We start from the raw sequence: 25,453 nt of genomic DNA, 5'->3' as shown, positions 1-25,453 counted from the left end.
AGGCCTTACTGCTAGCTCAAGAAGAAAGACTGGCAAAGCCTCACTCTGTGGATCTGCTTTCCTATTCTCCTGTTGTCGTTGTTGCTACTTAGCGTCTGTCACATGCCAGAAACAGAAAACTGAATCATCGATTTTCTTCCTCTCATGGCGGTCGCAGTCATTCTCGTTCCTCTTACTCCATAGGTTCGCGTTCTTCGTTTCGATCTCCTCTCACCCAAACCCAATCCTCGAATTCTTGGTCCACTACTCCTATTACTTGCCAAATCTGCAAAAAGACTGGTCACTCTGCTGAACATTGTTGGCACAGGTATGATCAATTCGCATCTCCATCTCCTAGTGCCAACTTCTCTCAACTATCCATCTCTGAAAATGCGTCAAGCACTACCTCTCTTTTGGGTGCTCCTTCCTCTGTTGATGACCCTCTCTGGTACCCGGACAACGGTGCTACGCATCACATAACAAATAATTCTTCGTTTACTCTTATAAGAAACCCTATGATGGCACTGATCTTGTCAAAATGGGTAATGGAAAAGGTTTGTTAATATCTCACATAGGTTCTGCGAATTTCCGTTCCTCTACTTCAAATAAACCTCTGTTTTTAACTGATTTGCTCCATGTTCCAGCAATTACGAAGAATCTTTTTAGTGTTTCAAAGTTTTTCCATAATAATAATGTTATTTTTTAGTTTCATTCTAACAGTTGTTATGTTCTTGATCAGGAAACCAAGCGTGTTCTTCTACAAGGTTATCTTAAAGACGACTTGTACATTTTCCCTAATCTTCATTCTTTGTCCTCTTATTATGTTCATTCAATGTCCTTTATTATTGAACCTATCTCTGCAAATCAATGGCACAAACGTTTTGGACATTGTAGTTTTAACGTTCTCAAAAAGATTTTGGCATCTTGTGATATATTTGTTTCAAATAATATTGTGTTTTGTTCTTCTTGTGTGTGTGGTAAGTGCCACCAACTTCCTTTTTATAGTTCTGCACATACATATTCTCAACCCTTACAATTATTTTACACTGATGTGTGGGGACTTGCTTCTTTCTTGGCTTCCAATGGAGCTAAACATTATGTCTCGTTTGTTGATGCGTATTCAAAATTTACTTGGCTATATCTTATTCATCATAAGTCTTAGGGTAAAAATGTGTTTAAAATTTTTAAAAACCTTGTTGAAAATCAAACTGGATATAAGATTCATGCTTTACAATCTGACAATGCAAAAGAATATCTCTCTTTAACCTCCCATCTTCAAGAATGTGGAATTAATCACCGTCTTTCATGTACTTACACTCATGAGCAAAACGGATCCGTAGAAAGGAAACATCGGCATATTGCTGATATGGGGCTCACTTTGCTTAGCACTACCTTTCTTCCACTTAAGTTTTGGGTTGAGGTCTTTGTTGCTACAGTTCATACCATCAATGTCCTTCCTACGGATGTTCTTTAAGGTGATAATCCTTATAATATGTTGTTTAAACATCAACCAAATTACAAGAAATTCAAGGTGTTTGGGTGTGCATGTTATCCTAACTTGCGTCCTTACAATCAGTATAAATTTGCTTTTCGTTCTACTTGTTGCTTGTTTCTTGGATATAGTATACGTCATGCAGGTTACATTTGTCTTACTCAAGATTGAAAGACTATTGTCTCACGTCATGTTGTGTTCGATGAAAAGTCTTTTTCATACAAAGATCATGCTGGTAAATTTGTGGTTTCCTCAGGTAATGCTCAAGTACCCACCGTTATTGCTCCAACTCTTTCTGTTATTCATTCTCCACATACTGATAATTTTTTTATCTGATAATGATACTCATTATGTCACTCATGCCTCTTCGATTACTCCTTCTATTTTGTCCTCTGCACCTTCCACTAACCTTCCTCTTGGGCCCTCTGAACTCTCTCCCAACACTATACACTTTGAACCTCCTTTTATCCCTGTTGTTGCTCATCCAACCAATACACATCCTATGGTAACCCATGCAAAGGTAGGTGTTCACAAACCAAAGGTGTATCACGCTTTAGTTAGTTCTCTTCCTCTTATTCCCACCTCTCTCAAAGAAGTTATCGCTTCTTCTATTTGGCTCCAAGCCATGCGTGAAGAATACGATGCTCTTCTTTCAAACAACACATGGACGTTAACTCCACTACCACCTGGAGCTCCTCTTGTGGGATGTAAATGAATTTTCTAAATAAAGCTTACTACAGATGGCTCTCTTCAACGATGTAAAGATCGTCTTGTTGCCAAGGGATTCCATCAAACAGCTGGTATAGATTATGCAGAAACTTTCAGCCCGGTTGTCCGTCATTCCACCATTCGGCTTGTTTTAGCGCATGTTGTGTCCTCTCGTTGGTCTATACGACATATTGACATCAATAATGCCTTCCTAAACGGTGACCTACAAGAATGTGTCTTCATGCAACAACCACCAGGTTTTAACACCACTGCATCGCACCTTGTCTATCAACTTAACAAAGCCATCTATGGTTTGAAACAAACACCTCGATCCTGGTTCCTTAAGTTAAGTACTACTCTCCTTCATATTGGTTTTAAACCCACTAAGAGTGATACATCTCTCTTTGTTAAATATACCCCTACCTCATCTCTTTTTGTATTAGTTTATGTTGATGACATTCTAATCACTGGATCTTTTGACATTGAAATTCCCTCTCTTATTTTTAACATTCATTCTTTTTTTCCTTTGAAGGATTTGGGTCCCCTACATCATTTTTTTGGCATCCAAATTACTCGCACAGCAAGTGGGAACATGCATTTGTCCCAGTCTCAATACAATCTTCTACAATGTACAAACATGTTGGCTTCTAAACCTTATCCCACTCCTATGGTTTCCAACACTCGCCTCCATCAGAATTCCTCAGAAATATTCAGTGATCCAACTCTTTATCGCTCCATCGTGGGTACTCTTCAGTATCTGCTTGTCACACGTCCTGAACTTTCATAATTTGTCAATAAGGTTGCTCAGTTTATGCATTCTCCTCAACTTCATCATTGGCAATTTGTGAAGCGTATCCTTCGATATTTAGCTGGAACAATTGATCATGGTCTTCTTTTACACCAACAATCCTCTTCATTCATCAAAGCCTTCTTTGATGTTGATTGAGGTGCAAATCCTAATGATCGAAAGTCCACCTCTGGTTTTTGCATCTATTTGGGTTCAAATCTCATCTCCTGGTCAACACACAAACAGAAAACTATTTCTCGAAGTAGTATAGAGGCCGAATATAGAGCAATTGCAACTATCATGACTGAGATTCTATGGCTTAAATCTCTTCTTCATGAGTTCCACATACAAACACCACCTCCTCATATATTTTCTGACAATCTTGGAGCTGTGCTTTTAAGTGCAAACCCTGTCATGCACTCCAAATCCAAGCATTTTGAGCTTGATCTTCACTTTGTTAGAGACAATGTACAGAACCGTGTGGTTCAACTTGTTCATATTCCTGGTCGTTTTCAAGTGGTCGATCCTCTCACCAAGCATGTCTCTGATTCTATCTTTCTTCATGTACGTCATAAACTCAATGTTGTCCCCAGTCCCACCATGAGTTTAAGAGAGGGTGTTATGCCAGCAGTTATGTAACTGCATTGTAAATTGTTTTGTGTATTTTGTTTCTACATGGATGTACCTATGTATATCCTTTGCCTTTCTGTAAAGAAGAAATACAGTTTTATATTCATAAATGATACATTTATCTGTTTTCTATAATGACCACATGCCCATCATAACAATGCAGAATTACAAAAGGCGAAGAAATTTTACTGAAACTGGTCTTTAATAGTGAGTGAAATCAAGAGTTGTGTTGCACGAAAACAAAAAACTAAACTGGTCTTTAACAATAAAATCTGAATTCTAAAATTAGCAGGGAATGAATAAAAAAAATGGAAACAAATTGACAAAAACCCAAACTAAAAACAGTAGAGGAATTTTAAGAATGCAATGTTTAGAGTGTAGAAATTTGAAACAACAACTGTATTAACTAGAAAACAAAACAGAAATATCTGGAATTAAAAGAAATAAGATACATAAACTGAAAGCATAAAGGCAGAATGTAGAAATTGAAGCTAAAACATGAAAACAGAACCGAAACATAAACTACAATAACAGAAAAAACGGTAAAACCTAATTTAACTACAAAACTAAAAAATGTAAAATTGTAACTGAAAGTCCAATTGGAATTGAATTACTAGGCGCATATGAATTAAAAACATGATGTAGTGAAGAGAATTGAGAATGAGAAAGAAAACTCTACGAAATTGATTCAAGTCGAAAAAACTATAAAACTGTAAAAACAGAAAATGCTTTCGAAACTGAAAAAAAAAAACTGGAACAGAGAAATTAAAATTAGAACAATGAAACGAAATTGAAATTGCTATTGAATCAACTGTATTCTCATCCTTTAGTCGTGTAAAACGGTTTGTGTTACTTTTGACTAGTTTTTATTTATATAGTTTTTTTTTCTTTGTTTTTATGAGTTTTGAAAAAAATTAAAGAGTTTGTTTATATTGATTGAAGTATCTTTAAAATAATTTTTTTCTTATATTCTATTAATTCTTTATCGATTAAAAAAAACTAACTGTAATAACTATAAACAAAAATTAAACTGGTATATGCAAAGAAAACAGTGAAGGGAAATCATCTCTAGAACAAGAAAACAACACAGTAACCATAGTTTTTAATCAAATCTTAATCAAGAAATGAACACTAAAAAAGTTCAAGAACAGAAAAAACAGTAAACCAGAATTACTTGGCAGATTTCTTCTTCTAGAGATTCACTCCCTTCATTGAAGACATGCATTGAGAATCATTGGCAGAACTAGTAAAATGCAGAAAGAAATCAAGGAAATGAAAGGGCATCGAGTATGAAAAGAGAATGAGGGAATAAAGAATTCTAAAAGACATAAATGGAAAGTCAGAACTGAAATTAACTAGAAAAACTGAAAACTGAAAACTGATCAACTGAATTTCTAAAACTGTCTAATGGAATCCTGTGCTGAAAATTAAACTAAGAAATTGTTTCTGAATTCGTTTATTTATAAAGTTTCAATTCACCCAAGCATAGGCTTAATCAGCTTAACAAAAGTGGGCCACTAAATTGCAGTTTTACTCCTATACTAAGTTAAACTAACTAAACTGCCAAAATCGATGCAGCTGCTGAAAAAAAAAATCTTTTACTGATTCTTTTCTTCATTCTAGCTCCAAGATTCAGAATATTGATCCATTATTTATTAGCTGATGTTTATTTTCTACAAAGTAAAACACAAGTCAAGTTAGTAAAAAAACAGAATTTTAACTAACAGTTACAGATTTAACATGACCAGAACATATATTCTAACATGAAAAATACAATTCTATACTAAAATCAAGGATTAACAACAACAAAAATACACTTTAGATATACAATTAACCTATACAAGTAAGAACAAATCAAGAGTTATCACAACAAAAAGAAGATTAAAAAAAAGAGGTTTCTACAATCCCTCAAATATTGTTCTTGCATATGTAACTATATTTGCTAATAGGTCACCACACAAGCAACTAAGTTATTGAAATAAATTTCTAACATAAGAAAATAAAAGAAAACAATTTTATTAACAATCTAATTTCAATCACATTACATGCCCATGCAATCAAAAGAACAGGGAGATTCTTGACTTCTTTGACTGGCCAGTGGTGTGGTTGAGTGTGTAGGTGAGGTTTTATTATGTTGTTAAATACGGTGCAGTAGTTGGAGTTCATACACTGAGTATAATTGGTGAGCTAGCGCATAAGTAACTTGTTAGCTCTTTGTGTAGTGAAGTTGTGAGTTGTTTGGAGTGGAGGTTGTGAGTTGTTTGAAGTGGTGTTTGTGAGTGATACTATGTTGGTGTTGGGCGTGTTGATGTTTGGATGTTGTTCTTTGAAGTGTTGCCTGTGAGAATAATTTGTCTTTTTCTGTGTGTGTATTCAACATTGTGATTATGAATTATAAACATTTGAAAATCAATCCAGGATCATGAAAAAACCACAAAATCGATTATCCATGCCATACACACAATGCAAAATCGATTATACAATTTTTATGAAGAGATAATCGATTATGTGTGAAATTTTATGGGATAATCAATTATCTCCTCCCCATAATTGATTGTGGGTTGAATATTCTTTGGTGATTGATTATGTGCATGAATCGATTATGGTTGTTTTTTTGTGGTTACTTGATTTGGTTCTCATTTGCACATGTTTATGGTTGTTGGTTTGTTATCTTTAATTGATTTTGAAAGTTCACAATGGTTACAACTTCATTGAATTATGTTTATATATTTGGTTTGGTTTATGGTTTATGAATTTGATGTGCTTGTGTAGGTTTTGTTGTTGTGCTTGTTATCTTTAATTGGTTTTGAAAGTTCACAATGGTTACAACTTCATTGATTTATGTTTGTATGTTTTGTTTGGTTATATTTAGGGTTTATGAATTTGATGTGTTTGTGTAGGTTTTGTGTGTTGTGCTTGTTATCTATAATTGTTTTTGAAAGTTCACAATGGTTACAACTTTATTGATTTATGTTTATATGTTTGGTTTGGTTTAGGGTTTATGAATTTGATGTGCTTGTGTAAGTTTTGTTGTTGTGCTTATGGTCAATTGGTGTTCATGTTGTGGTGTTGTAGAGCTTTGATCCTTTGGAAACCAACTTGACATGGTTCATAACTCACATCTACGGGTAAGTTTTCTATTATGATGGATTTGGTTTACTTCGAGTTTAATGGATCTGTGATATTATGGATGTGTGTGGTTTCTTTAGAGATTATTTTGTGCAATGGATCTTTCAAAAATAAATTGGAAATGAATTTTTGTTGTATTTGTCTTAGTGCAAAAAAAATTGGTTGATTTGATTGTTTATGATGTTAGAAATTATGCTATAGAAAAAAAAAATAGGTTATTTGACAGCGGTATGAATGTGCACAAATTATAGTTAATTAATTTTTTTGGTAGATTAAAGTATGTTTAGAAAAGTGTGTTTGTATATGTAATTGGTAGATTAATTTTTTTAGTAGATTAAAGTATTTTAGAAAATCCTAACGCTTTACCTTGATCTTAACCTCAAACCTCTCAAACCATAAACCTAATTCTAAACCATAAATCATAACCCTAACATTTACCCTAACCCAAACCAATAACTCTAATCCTAAACATTAACCATAATCATGCCATGACCCTAACAATAACCATAATCCATAACCTAAACCCTAACCCTAATATTAATCTAAACCCCAAACTTTTAACCATAAACCTTAAGTTATGCTTGTTATGATGTATAATTAAACACATATGGTCCTCCGTGTTAAAGAATTTGTAACTATGGATAACGATAATCATTGGTCTATGTATTTGACTATATCGAGATGTCTAGCATGAATGACGTGAATCCCGATGTTGTTGGTTGAACTTCAAACTAATTTCACACATACAAGAAAAAATTAAATTTCGGACGCAAGTAGCAACGATGACAATCTTGTGCATGGTTGCATATGGATTCAATAAGTTGCATGTGTTAGTGGAAACAAATAACTCCATATCGGAGTTTGTTCCACAAAAAGAGAGTCGTCAACAAGAATTTATGACATACTTGGTCCACAGTGAAAGATGTCGTGACATTATTTGCATGGGTCAAAAAGAATTTATTCAATTATGTCAACAAATAAGAGGAATGGGGATTGTAAGGGATACATTCTAATCTACAGTTGAGGAACAAGTGGCTAAATTTTTGCACATCATTTGTCATAACATCAAGAATCGTAGTGTTTCGTTCTTCTTTCATCGGTTCGGGGAAATGGTGTCCCGTCACTTTCATAATGTTTTGAATACAGTTTTGATGTTGGAAGAAGAATTCTTCATTGAACCATCTATGACAAAGGTGCACCCTCATATCTTAAACAATAATCGATTTTATTCATACTTTAAGGTACAAATATGAGAAATAGTACTTCAACAATTAAGTAATATGGTGTGAGTTTTTGTTATTTATGAATGTGAATTTGTTGCCTATTAGGATTTTTTAGGTGTCATAGATGACACTCATGTTCGTGTCAAGGTGCCACGAGCGGATGCTTCTCGTTTTCACAAAACAAAAGATTGGGCAACACAAAACTTATTAGCAGTTTGTGATTTTGACATAAAATTCACATATGTTCTCACCGGGTAGGAATGAACAACCTCTGATTCCAGGATATTAAAGGACGCATTTGTACGAGAGGGTCCATTGGTCATTCTGGAAGGTTAGGTTAGTGTGTTTTGGAGTGCACAATATTGATTCAGTCACATTACTTATAACTTATAACTATGGTTGCATTATTGTAGGAAAATACTACCTTAAAGACACGGGTTTTATGTTAAAACCCTAATTTATAACACCATATCGCAGAGTTTGATACCATTTGAAAGAGTACTCTCAGAGAGTTTCACATAATGTTCATGAGTTGTTCAATCATCCTCATTCATCATTCACAAATGTAATTGAAAGAACAATTGGTGTCCTAAAAAAAACGATTCCCAATTATAGCTAGTGGAACGAAGCCTCGTTACTCTTTGGACACTATGACAAATATTGTTTTAGCATATTGTATTCTTTATAAATTTCTTCGTGGGATCAATAATGGTCGGTCTTTGCTCAAAGAAGTTGACTGTGAGTTAGTGGAAAGAGATATAGATGTCTCACACTCGCAAAATCGTGAGGATGACTATAGGTTCGGGTCACACATCCGAGATACTATACCGATCAAAATGTGGAGAGATTATTCTAATGATTAATTTTATGTAAAGAATTTTTATATGTTTGTGAGAACAAATATTATAATTAAAATTGATGTGTTGCGATAGAGAAGGCGAAGGTTGGGGTTGGCGGCAAGGGTTGTGTTGACGGCGCAGTGGTGAGGTTTGAGTCGACGATGCGGACGTGCAGGGTTGTTACAGTAAGGGTGACGAAGAGGGAGAGATGCTTAGGATTCTTATGTGGATAACATGTGGAATGCACAAATGTCTCTCATTGTGTCACATCATTAGAAGTTAACACCATTGGTGAAAATTTAACAAAATGGACCAAATTGTAATTTTTTTAAAAAAACTTGAGACCAAATTGATTTTTTTAAAAAGACTTTGGAACAAAAAATATAGACCCTAAATATAGGAATCAAAAAGGTAATTATACCAAAAAGTTACAATTACAATTTGTTACATCACTTACAAGTTTTTCTTATACTTTGCACTTTATTTACCTTAATCCAAACAACCTTCCTTTTTTTTTTCTTCAAATAATATCAACTCCATCTTCAAATCCAAACAAAACATAAAAATTATATCATTTATTGTGATTTTTCAATACGTCTTTAATGTGAGCTTTAATATTTTTTTTGATATATTAATAACTGAACTCTTTGTTTTTGGATACTAGTTAATACAAAATAATTTTTTTGAAAATGAAGATGAATCTTTAATATGACGTTGTTGGACAAATTTATTATTCAAACCTACTTAATGTTTGTGTAAGAATTTTCCTATAGCCCTTTTTTTAAGGAATACAAATACATCCCTCCAATAAAAAGCCAAATCACGAATCTCATTCTTAAAATTAATTTATTATTTGTTATTATTTCAAATTTTGATTTCTTTATTTATTCTGAGGTCCTAGTTTTTGGCTTTTAGAAAACTTATAATATTTTATTTTAGATATAGTTATTTCTCGAAGGTACTTTGAATTTGTGTATGATGTTTAGGGTTTAATTGGATTAACAAAAAAAAACATATCAAATCTATGAATTTTTAAAATCATAAAGTCAAAATTCAAATTAAAACAAAAAAACAAAACAAAAAAGACATATGGATATTAACAGAAATGGAAGAACAATTGATCCAAAAATTACTAAACCTGGGTAGAATGAGTGTTCTCTAATATGCAGAGAATGAGATTTCAAATAGCACACAGTCCCACTAACAAATTTCAACCTATACCATCCCAAGTCCACTTTCATTTAATTTCATTCGCAGAAACCGTTATTGTTTCACCTTCTCGTGTGTGAACCAGATAAGCTGTTATTTCTTTTTCTTCATTTTTTCAAAGAACCATTTTAATTTGACCTTATTTTGAAATTATTGCATAGAATAGACAGCACCGACTGGCAGAAGAGTTGTAAAAAGGCTGTAGTACCGTGTGGCATGGCTTGACATGATTGTTACATGTTAAGTGCAAACCCACTTTGTTTGTACAAATGGAATCTCAGTGGTAACCCATCCAACCCACATCATATCATATACCACAAAAGTCTTGCCACCTTAATCACAGGTCAATTTGCTGTCTGCAACTCTTGCAAACTCTTTCAGCTCCCAACACCCTTTTCACTTCAACAAAATTAACTCACCTTCTTCAGAGGATCATTCAAGTGCTCCATTGTCACACGCACACGACAAACTTCAGACACTCACCCAGATCTCATCTCCCTCTTTTCTTCTTACTTATTTCTAGTTATCTTCTTAAGGCATTCTTTTTCGGGGACGAAGTTGGGATTTTGATTTCACTTTCTTGCACCCAATTGGATTTTGATCAGAACCCAGTAAGCTTTTCTTTATATCATGCTACTCTGTTAAGTTTGTTTTTCCTGTGTGTGTCGTGGCGGTTATGATGGATCTGGAATGTTTTACTGCCGGTGGTCATATACTGAATGTACCTTCGACTCTATTATGTGATTTGGTCTTGTTAATAAGTGTACGCGTTTTAGTGCTAGTGATGATTATTTTGTATTGGGCTAGATCTGAAAGTTCAGTTCAACTGTGTGGTAGTGTTTGTCGTTGAGATAGTTCATGTTGCTCGATTTAAATCCATCTAAGTTTGGAATCTTATATGTGTAAAAGGATTTATATACTTGTCAGTTGTCACCTTGGATCATGTTTCTTTTAAGGGCCGACTCGGATCCATTGTTTTCACTGGTCTGCTGTCATTTCAATAGAAAGCATAACGGTCATCGTCGCTCTCTTTAATTTCATTTATTTATTTTTCTTTTTTTATAATCCTCTTCCTTGGTATGTTTTGTCCAAAAACTTTGCTGAAAACTAGGAGTGAATCCTGTGGATTGAGTGGTAACTTTTGTTGGACTAAAGTGCAATTGCTTGAGACACACTCTAGAATTGTACATGTTTGACATTAAACTAAGTTAGGCAATGTCTTAACAACCGATATATTTTCTTGTGATTTGGTTATTGCTCACTGGCCACCTCTTGTTTGATCTAGAGTAATAGGAAACGGGATAGTTTTGTCCGTGCTGCCTGCACTAGGCCAATTGATTGCTATTATCCTTTCTATTTTGTTTATGAATGTCTTTGGTGCAGTGAAAATCTTTCTTTGCTGGTTGTTCCTTGCTTACATCTCTCATTGAACTTCATCCGACAAGGGTATAAAGCAATTCTAAGTTTCCTCACACGGATCTGTTGTCATAAAGAAGATGTTTGAAACTGACCTTTGTATTTCAATCAGTTTTCCTTAGTATAGTTTAGATGTTTTCATGATGAAAAAATGTAATAATGGTCAGCGATTATGGTATAATATTCTTTATTCCTTTAAGCACTATGATTTAATCAAAAGTAAAACAATGACAACAAAGTAATAAATTCCTGTATATCGTTTGCTAATTGCTCTTCCCTTGTTTGCAGGGCGATCATTTAGTCAGTGTATTATGAGGAAACTGTTTGTCTTGTTTATAATTTGAAGCACTAAGATTGCTACCTTAACTGGGGTTTCAAGTCGCTAATTTGACATTGAATGTCTGGTGAATCAAGATTCTTTTAGACCGTAACTGAACAGTGAAAGTTGCAGTGTGGATTTGTACTTTCAACTAATAAATGTCGAGGGGGAGATCTGATGGATCACAGCAAAAGCATTTAGTTGCTTCCGTCTGCGTCGTGGCAATTTTTCTTGGTTTCCTGTATGTGTTTGGGGGATCCATCTTTGGTTCGCAGAATAGTGGTTCATCTGCTCTTGAATATGGCAGATCATTGAAAAGACTTGGCTCATCATATTTAGGTGCAGAGGATGACAATGATGGCAATCAAGATGAATCTTCGGCAAGTTTCAAGCAGGGAGAAGGGGAGGCCAATATTGTCTCGAAGAGTTTCCCTGTATGTTGTTGATTTGTAAGCTTAGACATAGGGCACATACATTCTTTCTCAATGGCTTCATGCAACATCCATATTATTATTGCTATTGCTATCATTCATGCTTCACGTAACATCTTTAATTTTTTGTTTTTGCTATTGCTATTTGGTTTAATCAGTGGTATTAATATCATGAACTCTCTTATATACTGTTTTATTTGAATTTCAGTTGCTAAACCATAAGTTCAAGTATGAGAGTTGGAGAAGTTTTGATAAATAAAACATGTTACGTAAGATGCTTAAAATGTATCATAAATGGAAAAGTAAAAGTTGAAGAAAACTAATTTCTTGTCCACATCTACAATAACATCCAAATCAAGCAACAATGTTCTTGTTTACATAATGAAAATAAAAGTTATAGTTTCAAAGATAAATAAGTGGACACAATCACGTTTATGCACATCATCTAAGTATACTTCTGGCTCATCAGAAATCTCATGATGTTTACAATGTTTATGCTTTTGAAGGTTTGTGATGATCGTCATTCGGAGTTGATTCCTTGCTTAGATAGACACCTTATCTATCAAATGAGGATGAAGTTGGACCTGTCTGTAATGGAGCACTATGAGAGACATTGTCCACCTGCAGAAAGGCGGTACAATTGCTTAATCCCTCCTCCATCAGGATACAAGGTGAAGATTTGTTTGAATAGATGTTATGTCTAACATATCCTCTGATACAAATGTATTGTTCCACTCCAACATTTGTTGTTTATATAATGTTGCAGGTCCCTATTAAGTGGCCACAAAGCAGAGATGAGGTGTGGAAAGCAAATATCCCACATACTCACCTTGCACATGAGAAGTCTGACCAGAATTGGATGGTTGTAAAAGGTGAAAAAATAGTGTTCCCTGGAGGGGGAACTCATTTTCACTATGGAGCTGATAAATACATTGCATCAATTGCAAATGTAAGTCTGCATCTGACTTTATTGGTTCTGCCTATAAAAAAATGAAGCCATATGTATACTTTGTTTTTGAATATTCTATGGGATTTTATTTGTGTATGTGTTTGTTCAGGCATTGTCTATCTGAATGCCTACTACTTATATTGAAGATGGCCTAAGAGTTTTTAAATAAATTAATGAGGCACAAAATATTAAGTGTAATTGGTTAATTTAAAATTATGTTTAAATTATTCATTTTGAAGTAAGAAAACCTTGTCTTTTATGTTCACTTCATTTATTTCTTTCCTATTCTTTCACCTTCTCACTATTTCAAATTTTAATATTTTTTATGTGAGAGCACATGCAGTGTGTCTTTGCATCTAGCTGTGTTATATGCTTTTAATTACAAACGTAGTATGCCTCCAGCATGAGCTTCTGGAGAAACTGGTCCTTAGCGTTTTATCAAGTGATCACCAGTTTGATTTTTGTTATCCAAATCTTAACAATTATAAGTTAAATTATCGCCTATGCATTGTGCTTGCTTCAAGCTTGTGTGAAAGATTAAATTTGAGAGCTAAAATAAAACCATATATATGTATCCAGAGTGGTCTACCCAATAGCTTAATCTTTTAGAAACACTGATACTCGAAAGATATGATACGCATGTATTCTTCAAAATTTAAATCAGTTATTATGCTTTTCAATGTAAGTACCAGGCTTAACCGTGCTAGTTGTCTGGTAAATTCTGTTTATCTATATTTGCTTGGATTTCACAGATAAATCATTATCTGAAAATTCCAGTTTACTTTGCCAGATGCTTAACTTTTCAAACAATAATCTAAACAATGAAGGAAGATTGCGGACAGTGCTTGATGTTGGCTGCGGTGTAGCAAGTTTTGGTGCGTATCTTCTATCATCAGATATCATTGCAATGTCCTTGGCACCAAATGATGTGCATCAGAATCAAATTCAATTTGCCCTAGAAAGAGGAATTCCTGCATATCTTGGAGTCCTTGGAACTAAAAGACTCCCTTACCCCAGCCGATCTTTTGAGCTTGTTCATTGTTCTCGTTGTCGAATTGATTGGCTTCAAAGAGATGGAATACTTCTTCTTGAACTAGACCGATTACTCAGACCAGGAGGTTATTTTGCATACTCATCTCCAGAGGCATATGCCCAGGATGAAGAGGATCTCAGGATATGGAAAGAAATGAGTGAACTTGTGGGGCGTATGTGTTGGAAAATAGCAGCAAAGAGGAACCAAACTGTTGTCTGGCAAAAACATGGGACTAATGACTGCTATATGGAAAGAGAACCTGGTACTCGCCCTCCTCTTTGCCAGTCTGATGATGACCCAGATGCAGTTTGGGGAGTAAATATGGAAGCATGCATAACACCTTACAGTGACCGTGAGTACTCTTTCCTATGTGTTATTTGATGGATTTTGCATTCCATGGATTCTAGTGATTTCCTTTCAAGTATCAATTCTCAGGCACTTCTTTAGAGCCATGCATCCCCACTCTCTTGTGAAGTAAATGAAATAGATTAAGTTAACCTTGGTTACATACTGAGACTCTGTCCCATGGTGAACTACTTTTTTTCACAATAAAGGAATTTTTACTTGAGAAAATGGCTTTTAAACAGGGAATGACAGTGTTTTATTTCCTCTCTCCAAAGAAAAATAGGGAAATATGTTACCATACAGAACTACATGATGTGCATCATGTTGCATTTTCTATTACTCAATCTTCTTTATTTATACCATCCACAAATGACCTTCCATGAGCTGTTGTTGTGAGTAAACCTTACCAAAATCCTTAATATCGATTAACTTGAAGTAAAGTCATGATGTTCCATTTTATGCTACTGGATGGATGCAAGAGTAAGCCTCTCTGCCTTGTGACTTGGTAGTCACAATTTTTTGTGGTAGAAAGACTCTCTGCACTCATAGGGGTAAGGTTCGATACCATATGTCTTACCATTCCCAGATCCTAAGTCAGGGGAGCCTCGTGCTGCTGTCTAGATGTAGAAGATCCGTATTTCAAGTGCATGCCACCCGTATTCCAACTCCTAAACTGCAAAAATCCAGCATTGATATTCTTTTTTTATTTTGTTTAATGATTAAAGAGGAGAACGTTTTGAAGATCTGTGGTATATGAAACTTACTAAACTTTTGTTTATTTTATCAGATGACAACAGAGCCGAGGGTAGTGGTTTAGCTGCATGGCCTGCAAGATTGACTTCTCCTCCTCCTAGATTAGCTGACTTTGGCTATTCAAATGAAATGTTTGAAAAGGATACGGTAATCAGAATTACAGTTGATCCTCTTGTTAATGGTCATAATTATTTTTATAATTTGTGAACATAGAAATTTTTTTTAGTACAACAATATTGTTTTAGATAAATCAATTGTTGTCTTAAATTTCGTCATCTGCAGGAACTATGGCAAAGGAGAGTTGAGAAGTACTGGGATCTCTTGAGTCCGAAAATTGCAACAAACACGTTGAGGAATATTATGGATATGAAAGCAAACATGGGTTCATTTGCGGCAGCTCTTATAGACAAGAATGTTTGGGTTATGAATGTTGTGCCCCACGATGGACCCAATACACTTAAGATCATATATGACAGAGGTCTCATAGGAACTACTCATGACTGGTATTGAAGCTAGATTGCTCACATTACATATTTACTGCTCTTTGACAAATTTTTGCGTATTCATTTTGGCCTTTATTTTTCATATAGTATATTACATACTGTTAATGTTTTACATATTTATTCCTAAAAATTTATCTTAATTATAACTTAATGAAATATGAATAGTATTTTTTGTTTTAATCTTAAAATACACTGTGTTCTGCCAAAAGCATTATTTACAGTCCAGATTATTGCCCAAAGTGCATTTTGAAACTAAATGTTAACTTGTATAACGAATTTAAGGACACTAATGATGGATGATTTTGGGTTGATGGGTATAAAATCCCAGATTTTAAGTTGCATATAATCTGTCATGACTATTTTATTCAATAATTTTTTGTGATTAAAATTTTATATCAGTATGGGATGACTAATGCACAGCCTTGCTGAAGGATTATATGATATAGACTGGAAAATAATTTACTATGTGAGATCATAGTTAGCCCAGCTGGTTGAGAGAATGCAGTGATTTGACTAAAGTTCTTGAGAATCGTTACCTATTCTAGATTCAGTTGTTATATCTTGTTTGTAGTTCCACCATACCATGAATGATGAATAAGCAAGAGTTTTTGATGTGGTCATCTTAAACAGGTGTGAAGCATTCTCAACATACCCCAGGACCTATGATTTACTTCATGCATGGACTGTCTTCTCTGACATAGAAAAGAAAGGTTGCAGTCTTGAGGATCTATTAATTGAGATGGATCGTGTGCTTCGGCCAACTGGTTTCGTGATCATCCGGGATAAACAGCCAGTGATTGATTCTATAAAGAAGTACCTAAGTGCTTTGCACTGGGAAGCAGTTGATTCCAGTTCTGACACTGTCCAGGATGGTGATGAAGTTGTTTTTATCATCCAGAAGAAAATGTGGCTGACTAGTGAAAGCTTTAGGGACACAGAGTAGGACAACCTTTGCATTTTCATGGTCTTACATATTATTATTATCTGCTGCCACAAGGGATCAGTCAGAGCACGTCCCAAGTGGTGAAGTGAAGCAGTAAACAACTTCATTTTGTAGAATTACATGTTTTTTTTTTCATTTAATTTCCTTCTTTTGATTCTAATTTTTGGTATGATGATTATTCATGTGATTAAGACATACATAGCCATGAATCTTTTATAGGCTATTCAAAATTTTGCCTGCATTTGGGGTTTATGTAAGTATAAGCTGCATAAGAATCAAGACATAGAAGTCAGTTATATAAGTTATGTGGTGCAATATATATACACGTCTCTGTTCTGCTCGGGGTATCACTTGTTTTTGTGCTTTAATGTTTTTATGCTATTTTGTTGATTTTGTTCAATGTAGCTTTCTCAACTTCTGAATAGCCAAATCATATATATAATATTGGGGAAAGGAATGGATCATTTATAGTAACTTTACCACTCATAATATTTTAGCATGGTTTGGATTGGAATGTATCTTTTTCTGCTATGTTCCTTTTATAAACATTAAATAAATGATATTTTTAATTAAACTTGTGAATCTTTATTAAAATAGATAGATATTAAAGTTTTTATATGATAATATTGCATGGAACTTTAGTATGAAATTATTCATTTAGTGAATCATTATTAAAATAGATAGATATTAAAGTTTTTATATGATAATATTGCATGGAACTTTGGTATGAAATTATTCATTTAGTGATATATAAAACTACACGTAAATCTTTTTCATACAGTTAGTAACATTTATGCTACAGTGTGCAGTTTTTTTTATAAAGTAATCAATATAATATTTAATGGAATACATCAAAACGTTTATTTTTTACTAATGTGAAAAAAAAAATTGAGTATGAACTATATTATAATATTACTTTTATTTAACAATAAGTTATTTTTTTTTCTAACACATGAACGCTTATGACTAAATCAAATTTTAAATTTACTTTTTTATATAAAAAAATTTAAACTATTTAAAAAATATATTATAATCAATATTTTTTATTTATATTAAAAATTGGTTTTTTAATTATAATAAATATTATAATTAATATGAATAATCACATCACATATTTTTTACCTAAACTTTTTTTTTAACTTTGAAAAGAATTTTAAAATAAAAATTTAGACGAGATCCTTAAAATTAAAATTAGAGAAAACAAATTTACACAATTTTAAACAAAAATCCAATCAATTTCTATATTTTATATTTTTAATAATATTTGTTCTCGCCAATTGATTGAATGGGCGAGCACCTCTTCTGATTTCTCTCCAATTGGTGCTCCGAGATGTCGCTCCACTGGGACAAAGGGGTTTTATCTGTTGATCACACTCTAACAATCAAGTTAGTGAGAGCATTCAAAATATCAAATCAATTTCAATCTCAAGTATTCAGAAACAGCATACCTTTACTCGGGGTCTCAAGCCCCTTTTATAGATATCCCTTCAACGATTTTCTCCAATCTCAACAGAACAAGATTTCAACAAGGAGAATATAATCTCAACAGAACAAGATTTCAACAAGGAGAATATAATCTCAACAGAAAAACATATAATCATAACAGAAAAACAACATACTGCTTATGTGCACCTTTATTCTCGGGTGCTTAAAAACATGTGCACCTTTATTCTCGGGTGTTAAACACATTATTTCCAACAACTTTTATTTGTATTTAATTAACATATGTATTATAATCAAAATAAATGTTCCATCTATTTTAATTATCTTTTTCGAGTTGACCACCAGTGTCTGGACCGAGCTCATGACCTGCCTTTTGGGCCTATACTCGCCCAAAACCGAGTTGACCATACCTAGATGCTTGGACCGAGGTCCCGAGCACTCTTGACCAATACACAGGCCTCTCAGACTCGAGCCGAGCTTGGCTAGGCGAAGAATCTTTCCAGTGTGTGCAACTGACATGACACTTTCGCAGAGAGTAGGTGAGACGTGATTATCGAAGTGTTTCCTGATGAGACATCTTACCACACAAAATCTGAAGCGTCCACGTGGCACGGGTATCAACAGCGAGGAAACACTGTCGTTTCATCTCCTTCTTTCAAATAATTAAAAATCCATTTCCTCCTCCCTTACTCGTTATGCAACCTTCTATTCTCATAACTTCTCTTACTCCAAAAAACCTTTTTCGCACTTCTTCTCACCGTCGAACTATCTCCCACCACCGTCGCACCAGGTATTTTTTTTCTCCACTAATCTCTATTGTTAATTTTTTATTCATCTTGTCGATTGCATTTCCTAAACTGAAATCTCATTTTGATTCACTTACTCTACCTGGCTTGAAATGTGCTTGTATTTTGTTTGGGTTTATGCTTGTGTTCTAGCTATATCTACAATAGATTATGGTTCTATGTATCCCTGGGCTAAAAAAGAGTTTTTGAAAGAGATTTCTTATTACAAAACCCATTTACGTCTTAGGGAGTTGAGAGAAAACGGATGCACCATGAGTAAAAAATATGAGGGGTTTGTCAAAACTATAGAGTGTAGGGAGGGTGAACACATTTGTTGTGATGAGTCGTCAGACTCTAATGGTCCATTTTTCTATTTTTATGCCACCTTTTTCAAAAGGTTCTTTTTCGCCTTCCCTTGTCCATCTTTGAAAAGGAACTGTTAACCAAGCTCAATGTAACTCCTGCTCAGCTACATCCAAATAGTTGGGCATTTATCCGAGCTTTTATTATTTTGTGTTCACAGTTCGGCATCTCGCCAACTGTGAAAGTTTTTCTTTATTTCTTTAAGGCTAAGCACATGAGCCGCCAACTATGGGTGTCCCTAAACGGTGCTTCTGAAAGATGTTTGCTTACCCTCTTTCAGTCATCATATAAAAAATTTAAAGGTAAATTTGTTAAAGTTTGAGCTTCAATCGGAGATGCGACCCTACTGGACGGATTTCCCATGTATTGGACCTCTAAACCCAAATTCCAAAGTGCTCAGTGCTTGAAAGATTTGTCACCAAGAGATCAAGGAATTTGCGAGTTCCTGACGAGCCTGAAGGTTGTCTTTGACACCTCCTTCCTATTGACCAAAGAGTACCTCCTTGGTGCCTTGAAAGCCTACACTAATACTCCTCATTTCCTACCCTTGGTAAAGATAACTCTATTACTATCATTAACCATTTACTTGTTTTCTTTGCAGAGAGAATGTTGTCTAACATTAGCAAGGCGGAGCTAGCCGAGCTAGCTAAGAAGATGAGGGTGGCTACTAGTCTGCCCAATGAACCTTTGACGCGGAAGAGAAAGGCTCCAACTTTGATTACTCAAACTCCGACCGATCAGGATGAGGAGACTACCTCTGGGCTCGTTTTCAAGAGGAAGAGGAAGCGACCCACTCCCCATACCGAGCATTATCACTCAGATGGTCGAGCTCCGCATCAAGATATCATCGTCATTCAAGAAAGCGAAGCCGAGATCTCTCGGGGAAAAGCCTGTGGGATCCAAACTTTGACGTCCCAACTTATGATGAAACTACCTTCCTGCCCAACGAGGACAAAAATAGGCTCATGGTCCATGAAGAAAATCATCTACTTCGTGACACCATGAAGCAAATTGGGCAGGCCTTTTCCATGGGTTGATTGGTTATTGCCACGAGACTGAAAATCCGCCAAAGATCAAAGGGTCGTGGAGCTTTAGAGGGAGGTAGAATGCCTCCAGGCCAAGATCAAAAGCCTAAATGACCATACCCGAGCTGAAACTGCACGCCTTACTGATCTGCATGAAGAAACCAAACGTCTCCTGAAAAAGAAGGCTCAAAAGGCACCAAGCCGAACCGAAGAAAGGAGCAAACTCATGTCCCAAATCAAGGGGTTGGAAAAGGAGGTAACCGACCGAGGGGAAGACCTTACTAAGGCCACCAAATCTTTCAAACAAGATGTTGCTCAATCCTACCTTGTAGGATTCAAGACAGCTCTTACACAGGCAGCAGCAATCCATCCTACCTTGGACTTTTTAGAACTCGGCCGGGGTAAAACCGTGGTCGAGGGTCAATTAATGGAAGACTAAGTTAAACTTTTCTATGGTCTATAATATTCATGCATATGTTAAACTCCCTTGACACCTTGACAATTTGAACATTTCTCATATATATTCAGTGCTTATGATTTTTCCTATGTATACTGATTTTGGGAATTTTACAAACGTATGCCTCGATACTTAACTCATCCTCTTCATCTTAACACAAATTATACAACAAGTTTCTTCTAACTTAAGCATGAAAGTAATAACTTATTTACCTTGATAGAACGTCTACCCTTAAGTAAGTGACGCTTTTGTGGTTAGGACAATCTTATACTTCAACTTGATCTCACTAGTAACTACAACTCCCATATTGGGCGGTCCTCGATAAAATTACTGCATCGATTTCATGATGCCTTACTTCATAAGGTACCTATTCAGGTAGTTGCACTTATCTTAAGCTTGGTCGTCTTCTCCCCATATCGTATCAAGTAAACTCATATTCGCAGGGCGTCTATGCTCGAATGACTATACTTATTCCGAGCTAGATCGTCTTAACATGTGCCAAAATAACTCATCAAATACATTCATCTCACAGGGCGCCTACACTCGGATAGTTGTCCTTACCCCAAGCTAGGTCGACTTACCATGTACGAATTCCAATAACCTTACATCCACAGAGCACCTACGCTCGGATGACTCTATTCACTCCGGGCTAGGACGTCTTACCATGAGTCAAATCAATTAATTCAACAAATAAATTTGTACCGCAGGGCGCCTAAGCTCGGGCAGTCGTACTTACGCCAAGCTAGGTCGTCTTATCATTCATAAAATCGAACAATACATTCCCATCAATTCAATTTGCAGGGTACCTATGCTCAGGTAGTCTTGCTTACGCCGAGCTAGGTTTACTTACCATGTACTAAATCAAATAAATCAACAAACAAATTAATCTCACAGGGCGCCTATGCTCAGGTAAACATACTTACACTAAGTAAGGTTGACTTACCGTGTACTACATCAATGCTATTAAATCAAAACTAGTTTGCTTCATGCATCATCTTTGAAGAAAAAATTTATTCATAGGTGACCTCGCTAGAAAACCCCTTCAAGGGAAAAAAGAGCATCACCTTAAATAACATATTGTTCAAAAGAAAAACATCCAAAACTAAATGTCTTAATTGAAGTAAAACTTGAGATTTGCCACGTTCCACGTTCATGGGATGACTCCTCCTTCTAGGGTTTCTAACTTATACGCTCCATTTTCGAGCACCTCGACTACGCAAAATAGGCCAGTCCACTTTAGGGATAACTTGTTCTCAACCTGGTAGGGGTGGGCCTTTCGCATCACCAAGTTAGAAACCTTGAACTGCCGAGGTTTCATCTTGGTCTTGTGCTTTAACTCCACCCTTCTCTTTAAAGCCTCCGAGTTGATGCGGGCATGATCACGCACCTCGTCCAACAAATCTAGGTTTACCTTTCTTCCTTCGTTAGACTCTTTAATAACAAAATTTTGGAACCTGGGAGAATTCTCTTGTATCTCTACTGGTATCATGGCATCTGACCTATATATCAAACTAAAAGGCGTCTCTTTCATTGTCGATTGCGGGGTGGTGTGATAGGACCACAAGATTCTAGGAATTTCTTCTAACCAAGTTCCCTATGCCTTTTCTAACCTTCTTTTCAACCCTCTTAGTAGGACTTTGTTAGCTAACTCAACCTGGCCATTCATCTGGGGGGTTCTACAGAGGTGAATACTTGTTTTATTTCGAGCTCCGAGCACAGCTTACCCAACTATTGGCTAGCGAATTGAGTTTCGTTGTCGGACACTAGTTGTCTCGGAACCCCAAAACAACACACAATGTTCTTCCACATAAAATGTTGGACCTTATGAGCAGTTATTTGTGCAGTTGACTCAGCTTCAATCCACTTGGTGAAGTATTATATGGCCACAATGAGGTACTTCATCTGACATATTGCCAAAGGGAAAGGGCCTAAAATGTCTATCCCCCATTTATGGAAAGGCCATAGGCTATAAATTGATCGCAGTTCCTCAACTGGTGCATGGCACCAATCAGCGTGCTTCTGACATTGCTCACAGTGTTGGACGTATCTCACATAATCCTCCTTCATGGTCGGCCAATAATACTCTGCTGTGTGACTTTCAACGAGAGAGTTTGTCCTCCTATGTGACTGCCGCAAATGCCTTCATAAAGCTCAACCATTATGCAGACGCACTGATCTCCACTTCCACACGTGAGGATCGAGTGGGTATAACCGTGACAAAATAGGTTCCCGTCTATCAGGGTATACCAACTTGCGTTCCTTTTCACAATTTTGGCCTCCGCAGGCTTGGCGGGGAGTAACCCATCAGCAAGATAACGCTTGTAGGGTGCTACCCAAGTCTCTGTGGTGTTGACCTACAGAACTTCAAGAAATTCATCCTCGAATAACTCATGGGTGTTATCCTTGGGACTTTCAGGGTTTCTCAAATCATCAATCAATGATTTCTCCCCTTTCCTGAGCTAATCCCTAAGACTTCTAAATTGTCGACCTCGGACAACCCTTCTACAGCTGTTCTGGGTGACTTTAATGTCTCATGGATCACTGATCTTTGTCGGCCTCCTTTACCTAAGCTAGTTAGCTTAGACAACAGGTCTGCTCGGGAGTTTTGTTCTCTGGGAACATGAACAAGGTCGAACATAGAGAAATTTGCTCTCAATATCATCACGTACCTGAGATATGAGGCTAGTTGTGGGTCCTTAGCATGATACTCGTTTGTGACTTGCCCGGTGATGAGCAATGAGTCACTCTTCACCAACAAGCTCTGAGCTCCTAACTCTTTGGCTAGCAACATCCCTACTATCAAGGCCTCATACTCAACTTGATTGATTATTTCCTTAAATGCGAACCTCAGGGCTTTCTTGATTAATAGCTTGTTCGGTCCTTCTAAAATGACCCCAGCTCCTTTGCTGATTGGAGGACCCATCAACCGAAAAGATCCATTGGAAATCATTAGGATCAGGCTAAGAGTCCTTGGATGAAAGTTTCACCATAAAGTCTGCGTACACCTAGCCTTTGATTGACCCTCGTGGTTCATATTGTATGTCAAACTCGAATAGCTTAACCGCCTAACGGACCATCTGACCTGCTATATCAGGCTTTTGGAGGACCTTACGTATGGGAAGGTCAGTTATGATGATAATGATGAAGCTCTGAAAGTAATGGCAAAGCCGTCGAGCTGCGAACACCATAGCTAGGGCAAACTTCTCGATAGCTTGGTACCGAGTGTTTGGTCCCTATAACACCTTGCTTATGGAATGGACTTGCTTCTGGACCTTATCCTGATCTTGCGAAAGGACTGAGCTGATTGCCCCCTATAATCGCAAAATAAAGACGAATGGGAATTCCTGGGACTGGTTTACCAAAAACATGAGGACTGGCCAAGTACTCTTTCAACTTGGTGAAAGCTTCTTCGCATTCACTAGTCCACGCAAAATGGTTGTTCTTCTTAAGACATTGGAAGTAGGAGTACCCTTTATCTCTACTGGCTGACAACAAACGAGATAGGGCGACAATGCGCTCGGTTAGTTGTTGTACTTCCTTCACATTGGTCGGGCTCCTCATCCCTATGATCGTTGTGCATTTGGCAGGGTTTCCTTCTATGCCCCTTTCAGTCAACAGGAAGCCAAGAAACTTTCCCGCTTCTACCCCGAACAAGCACTTATCTGGATTAAGCTTTAGATTATGCTTCGCTATCGTTGCGAATAGTTCTTCTAGGTCGACATTATGCTAATCTTTTCTTTCTGATGTGACAACCATGTCGTCTATATATGCTTGAACGTTTTTCCCGAGCATTGAGGAAAGGATCCAATCCATGAGTCTTTGATAAGTTGCACCAACATTTTTAGGCCAAAGGGCATGACCTTATAGGACCTTGGCCATAAAGGTTGTCTTACTCTCGTCCTTTGGGTGCATACGTATATGATTATACCCTGAGAACGCATCTAAAAAACTTAACAACTGACAACCTGAAACGCTGTCAACCAAGGAGTCTAAGCTTGGTAGTGGGTAATAATCCTTAGTACAAGCCTTGTTCAAATCAGTGAAGTCGACACACATCCTCCACTTCTCGTTGGCCTTCTTTACCAACACAACATTTGCCAACCACTCAGGATATTGGATCTCCCTTATGTGGCCAGCATCCAAGAGCTTCTGAGTCTCTCCTTGGATGACGAGGCGCTTATCTTCATTGAATTTTCTTCGCCTCTTTACAACGAGTTTGGCCTTTTCATCCATGTTAAGCCAATGACATAGAAAGATTGTGTCTATTCCGGGCATGTTTGCGGATGACCATGCGAAAACATTCATATTCTCCGATATTACATCAACTATCTTATCTTCCAACTCTTTGCACAACGAGGTGCCGAGCTTGAACTTCTTCCCTTTGATGACTCCAAATCTCCATGGATTGCTTGAAGGTTGATTGTAGCTTAGTTGGGTGTGTTCTGGGGTAGTTTTGAATTTGTTAATTCACTCTTAGTTTGAATCTAAAGCTGGTTTAATTCAAATCTTTTTGAAAAGAGTGTTTTATGAAGAAGTAGAAAAACAACCAGTTGTTTTATCGTTTCAATCGGTTGTTTCATACTTAAGGTTTTTAAAACTGGTTTTGGCATATTTGAATTTGGTTGACTTTGTTGTCAAATCAATTCAATCGGTTATTTCGACAAAACAACCGACTATTTTTTTTAACTAGCT

At 36.1% G+C, this 25,453-nt stretch overlaps 3 protein-coding genes across 3 annotated transcripts; 1 reads left to right on the top strand and 2 right to left on the bottom strand.

The window, feature by feature from the left end:
• Nucleotides 1-9,894: 9,894 nt before the first annotated feature.
• LOC137827611 (probable methyltransferase PMT8) lies at nucleotides 9,895-17,038 on the top strand. The gene is made up of 8 exons (XM_068633819.1): nucleotides 9,895-10,607; nucleotides 11,701-12,165; nucleotides 12,669-12,833; nucleotides 12,929-13,111; nucleotides 13,902-14,496; nucleotides 15,277-15,389; nucleotides 15,525-15,745; nucleotides 16,376-17,038. Exons 2-8 carry the CDS (start codon nucleotides 11,890-11,892, stop codon nucleotides 16,686-16,688), a joined length of 1,866 nt encoding a protein of 621 aa, XP_068489920.1. The 5' UTR covers nucleotides 9,895-10,607; nucleotides 11,701-11,889; the 3' UTR covers nucleotides 16,689-17,038.
• Nucleotides 17,039-23,195: 6,157 nt separating this feature from the next.
• Nucleotides 23,196-23,684, bottom strand: LOC137829077 (uncharacterized). The gene has a single exon (XM_068635870.1). The coding sequence runs from the start codon at nucleotides 23,682-23,684 to the stop codon at nucleotides 23,196-23,198; it is 489 nt and encodes a 162-aa protein (XP_068491971.1).
• Nucleotides 23,685-24,034: 350 nt separating this feature from the next.
• LOC137829076 (uncharacterized) lies at nucleotides 24,035-25,036 on the bottom strand. The gene is made up of 2 exons (XM_068635869.1): nucleotides 24,727-25,036; nucleotides 24,035-24,450 (listed from the first exon to the last, which is right to left on the bottom strand). Exons 1-2 carry the CDS (start codon nucleotides 25,034-25,036, stop codon nucleotides 24,035-24,037), a joined length of 726 nt encoding a protein of 241 aa, XP_068491970.1.
• Between the last annotated feature and the right edge of the window lie 417 nt (nucleotides 25,037-25,453).

This window comes from Phaseolus vulgaris, chromosome 7 (assembly GCF_000499845.2).
Source record: "Phaseolus vulgaris cultivar G19833 chromosome 7, P. vulgaris v2.0, whole genome shotgun sequence".
NCBI classification, from domain to species: Eukaryota; Viridiplantae; Streptophyta; class Magnoliopsida; order Fabales; family Fabaceae; genus Phaseolus; species Phaseolus vulgaris.
The sequence above is the reverse complement of the archived record's forward strand: the minus strand, read 5'-3'. Positions and strand labels throughout refer to the sequence as shown.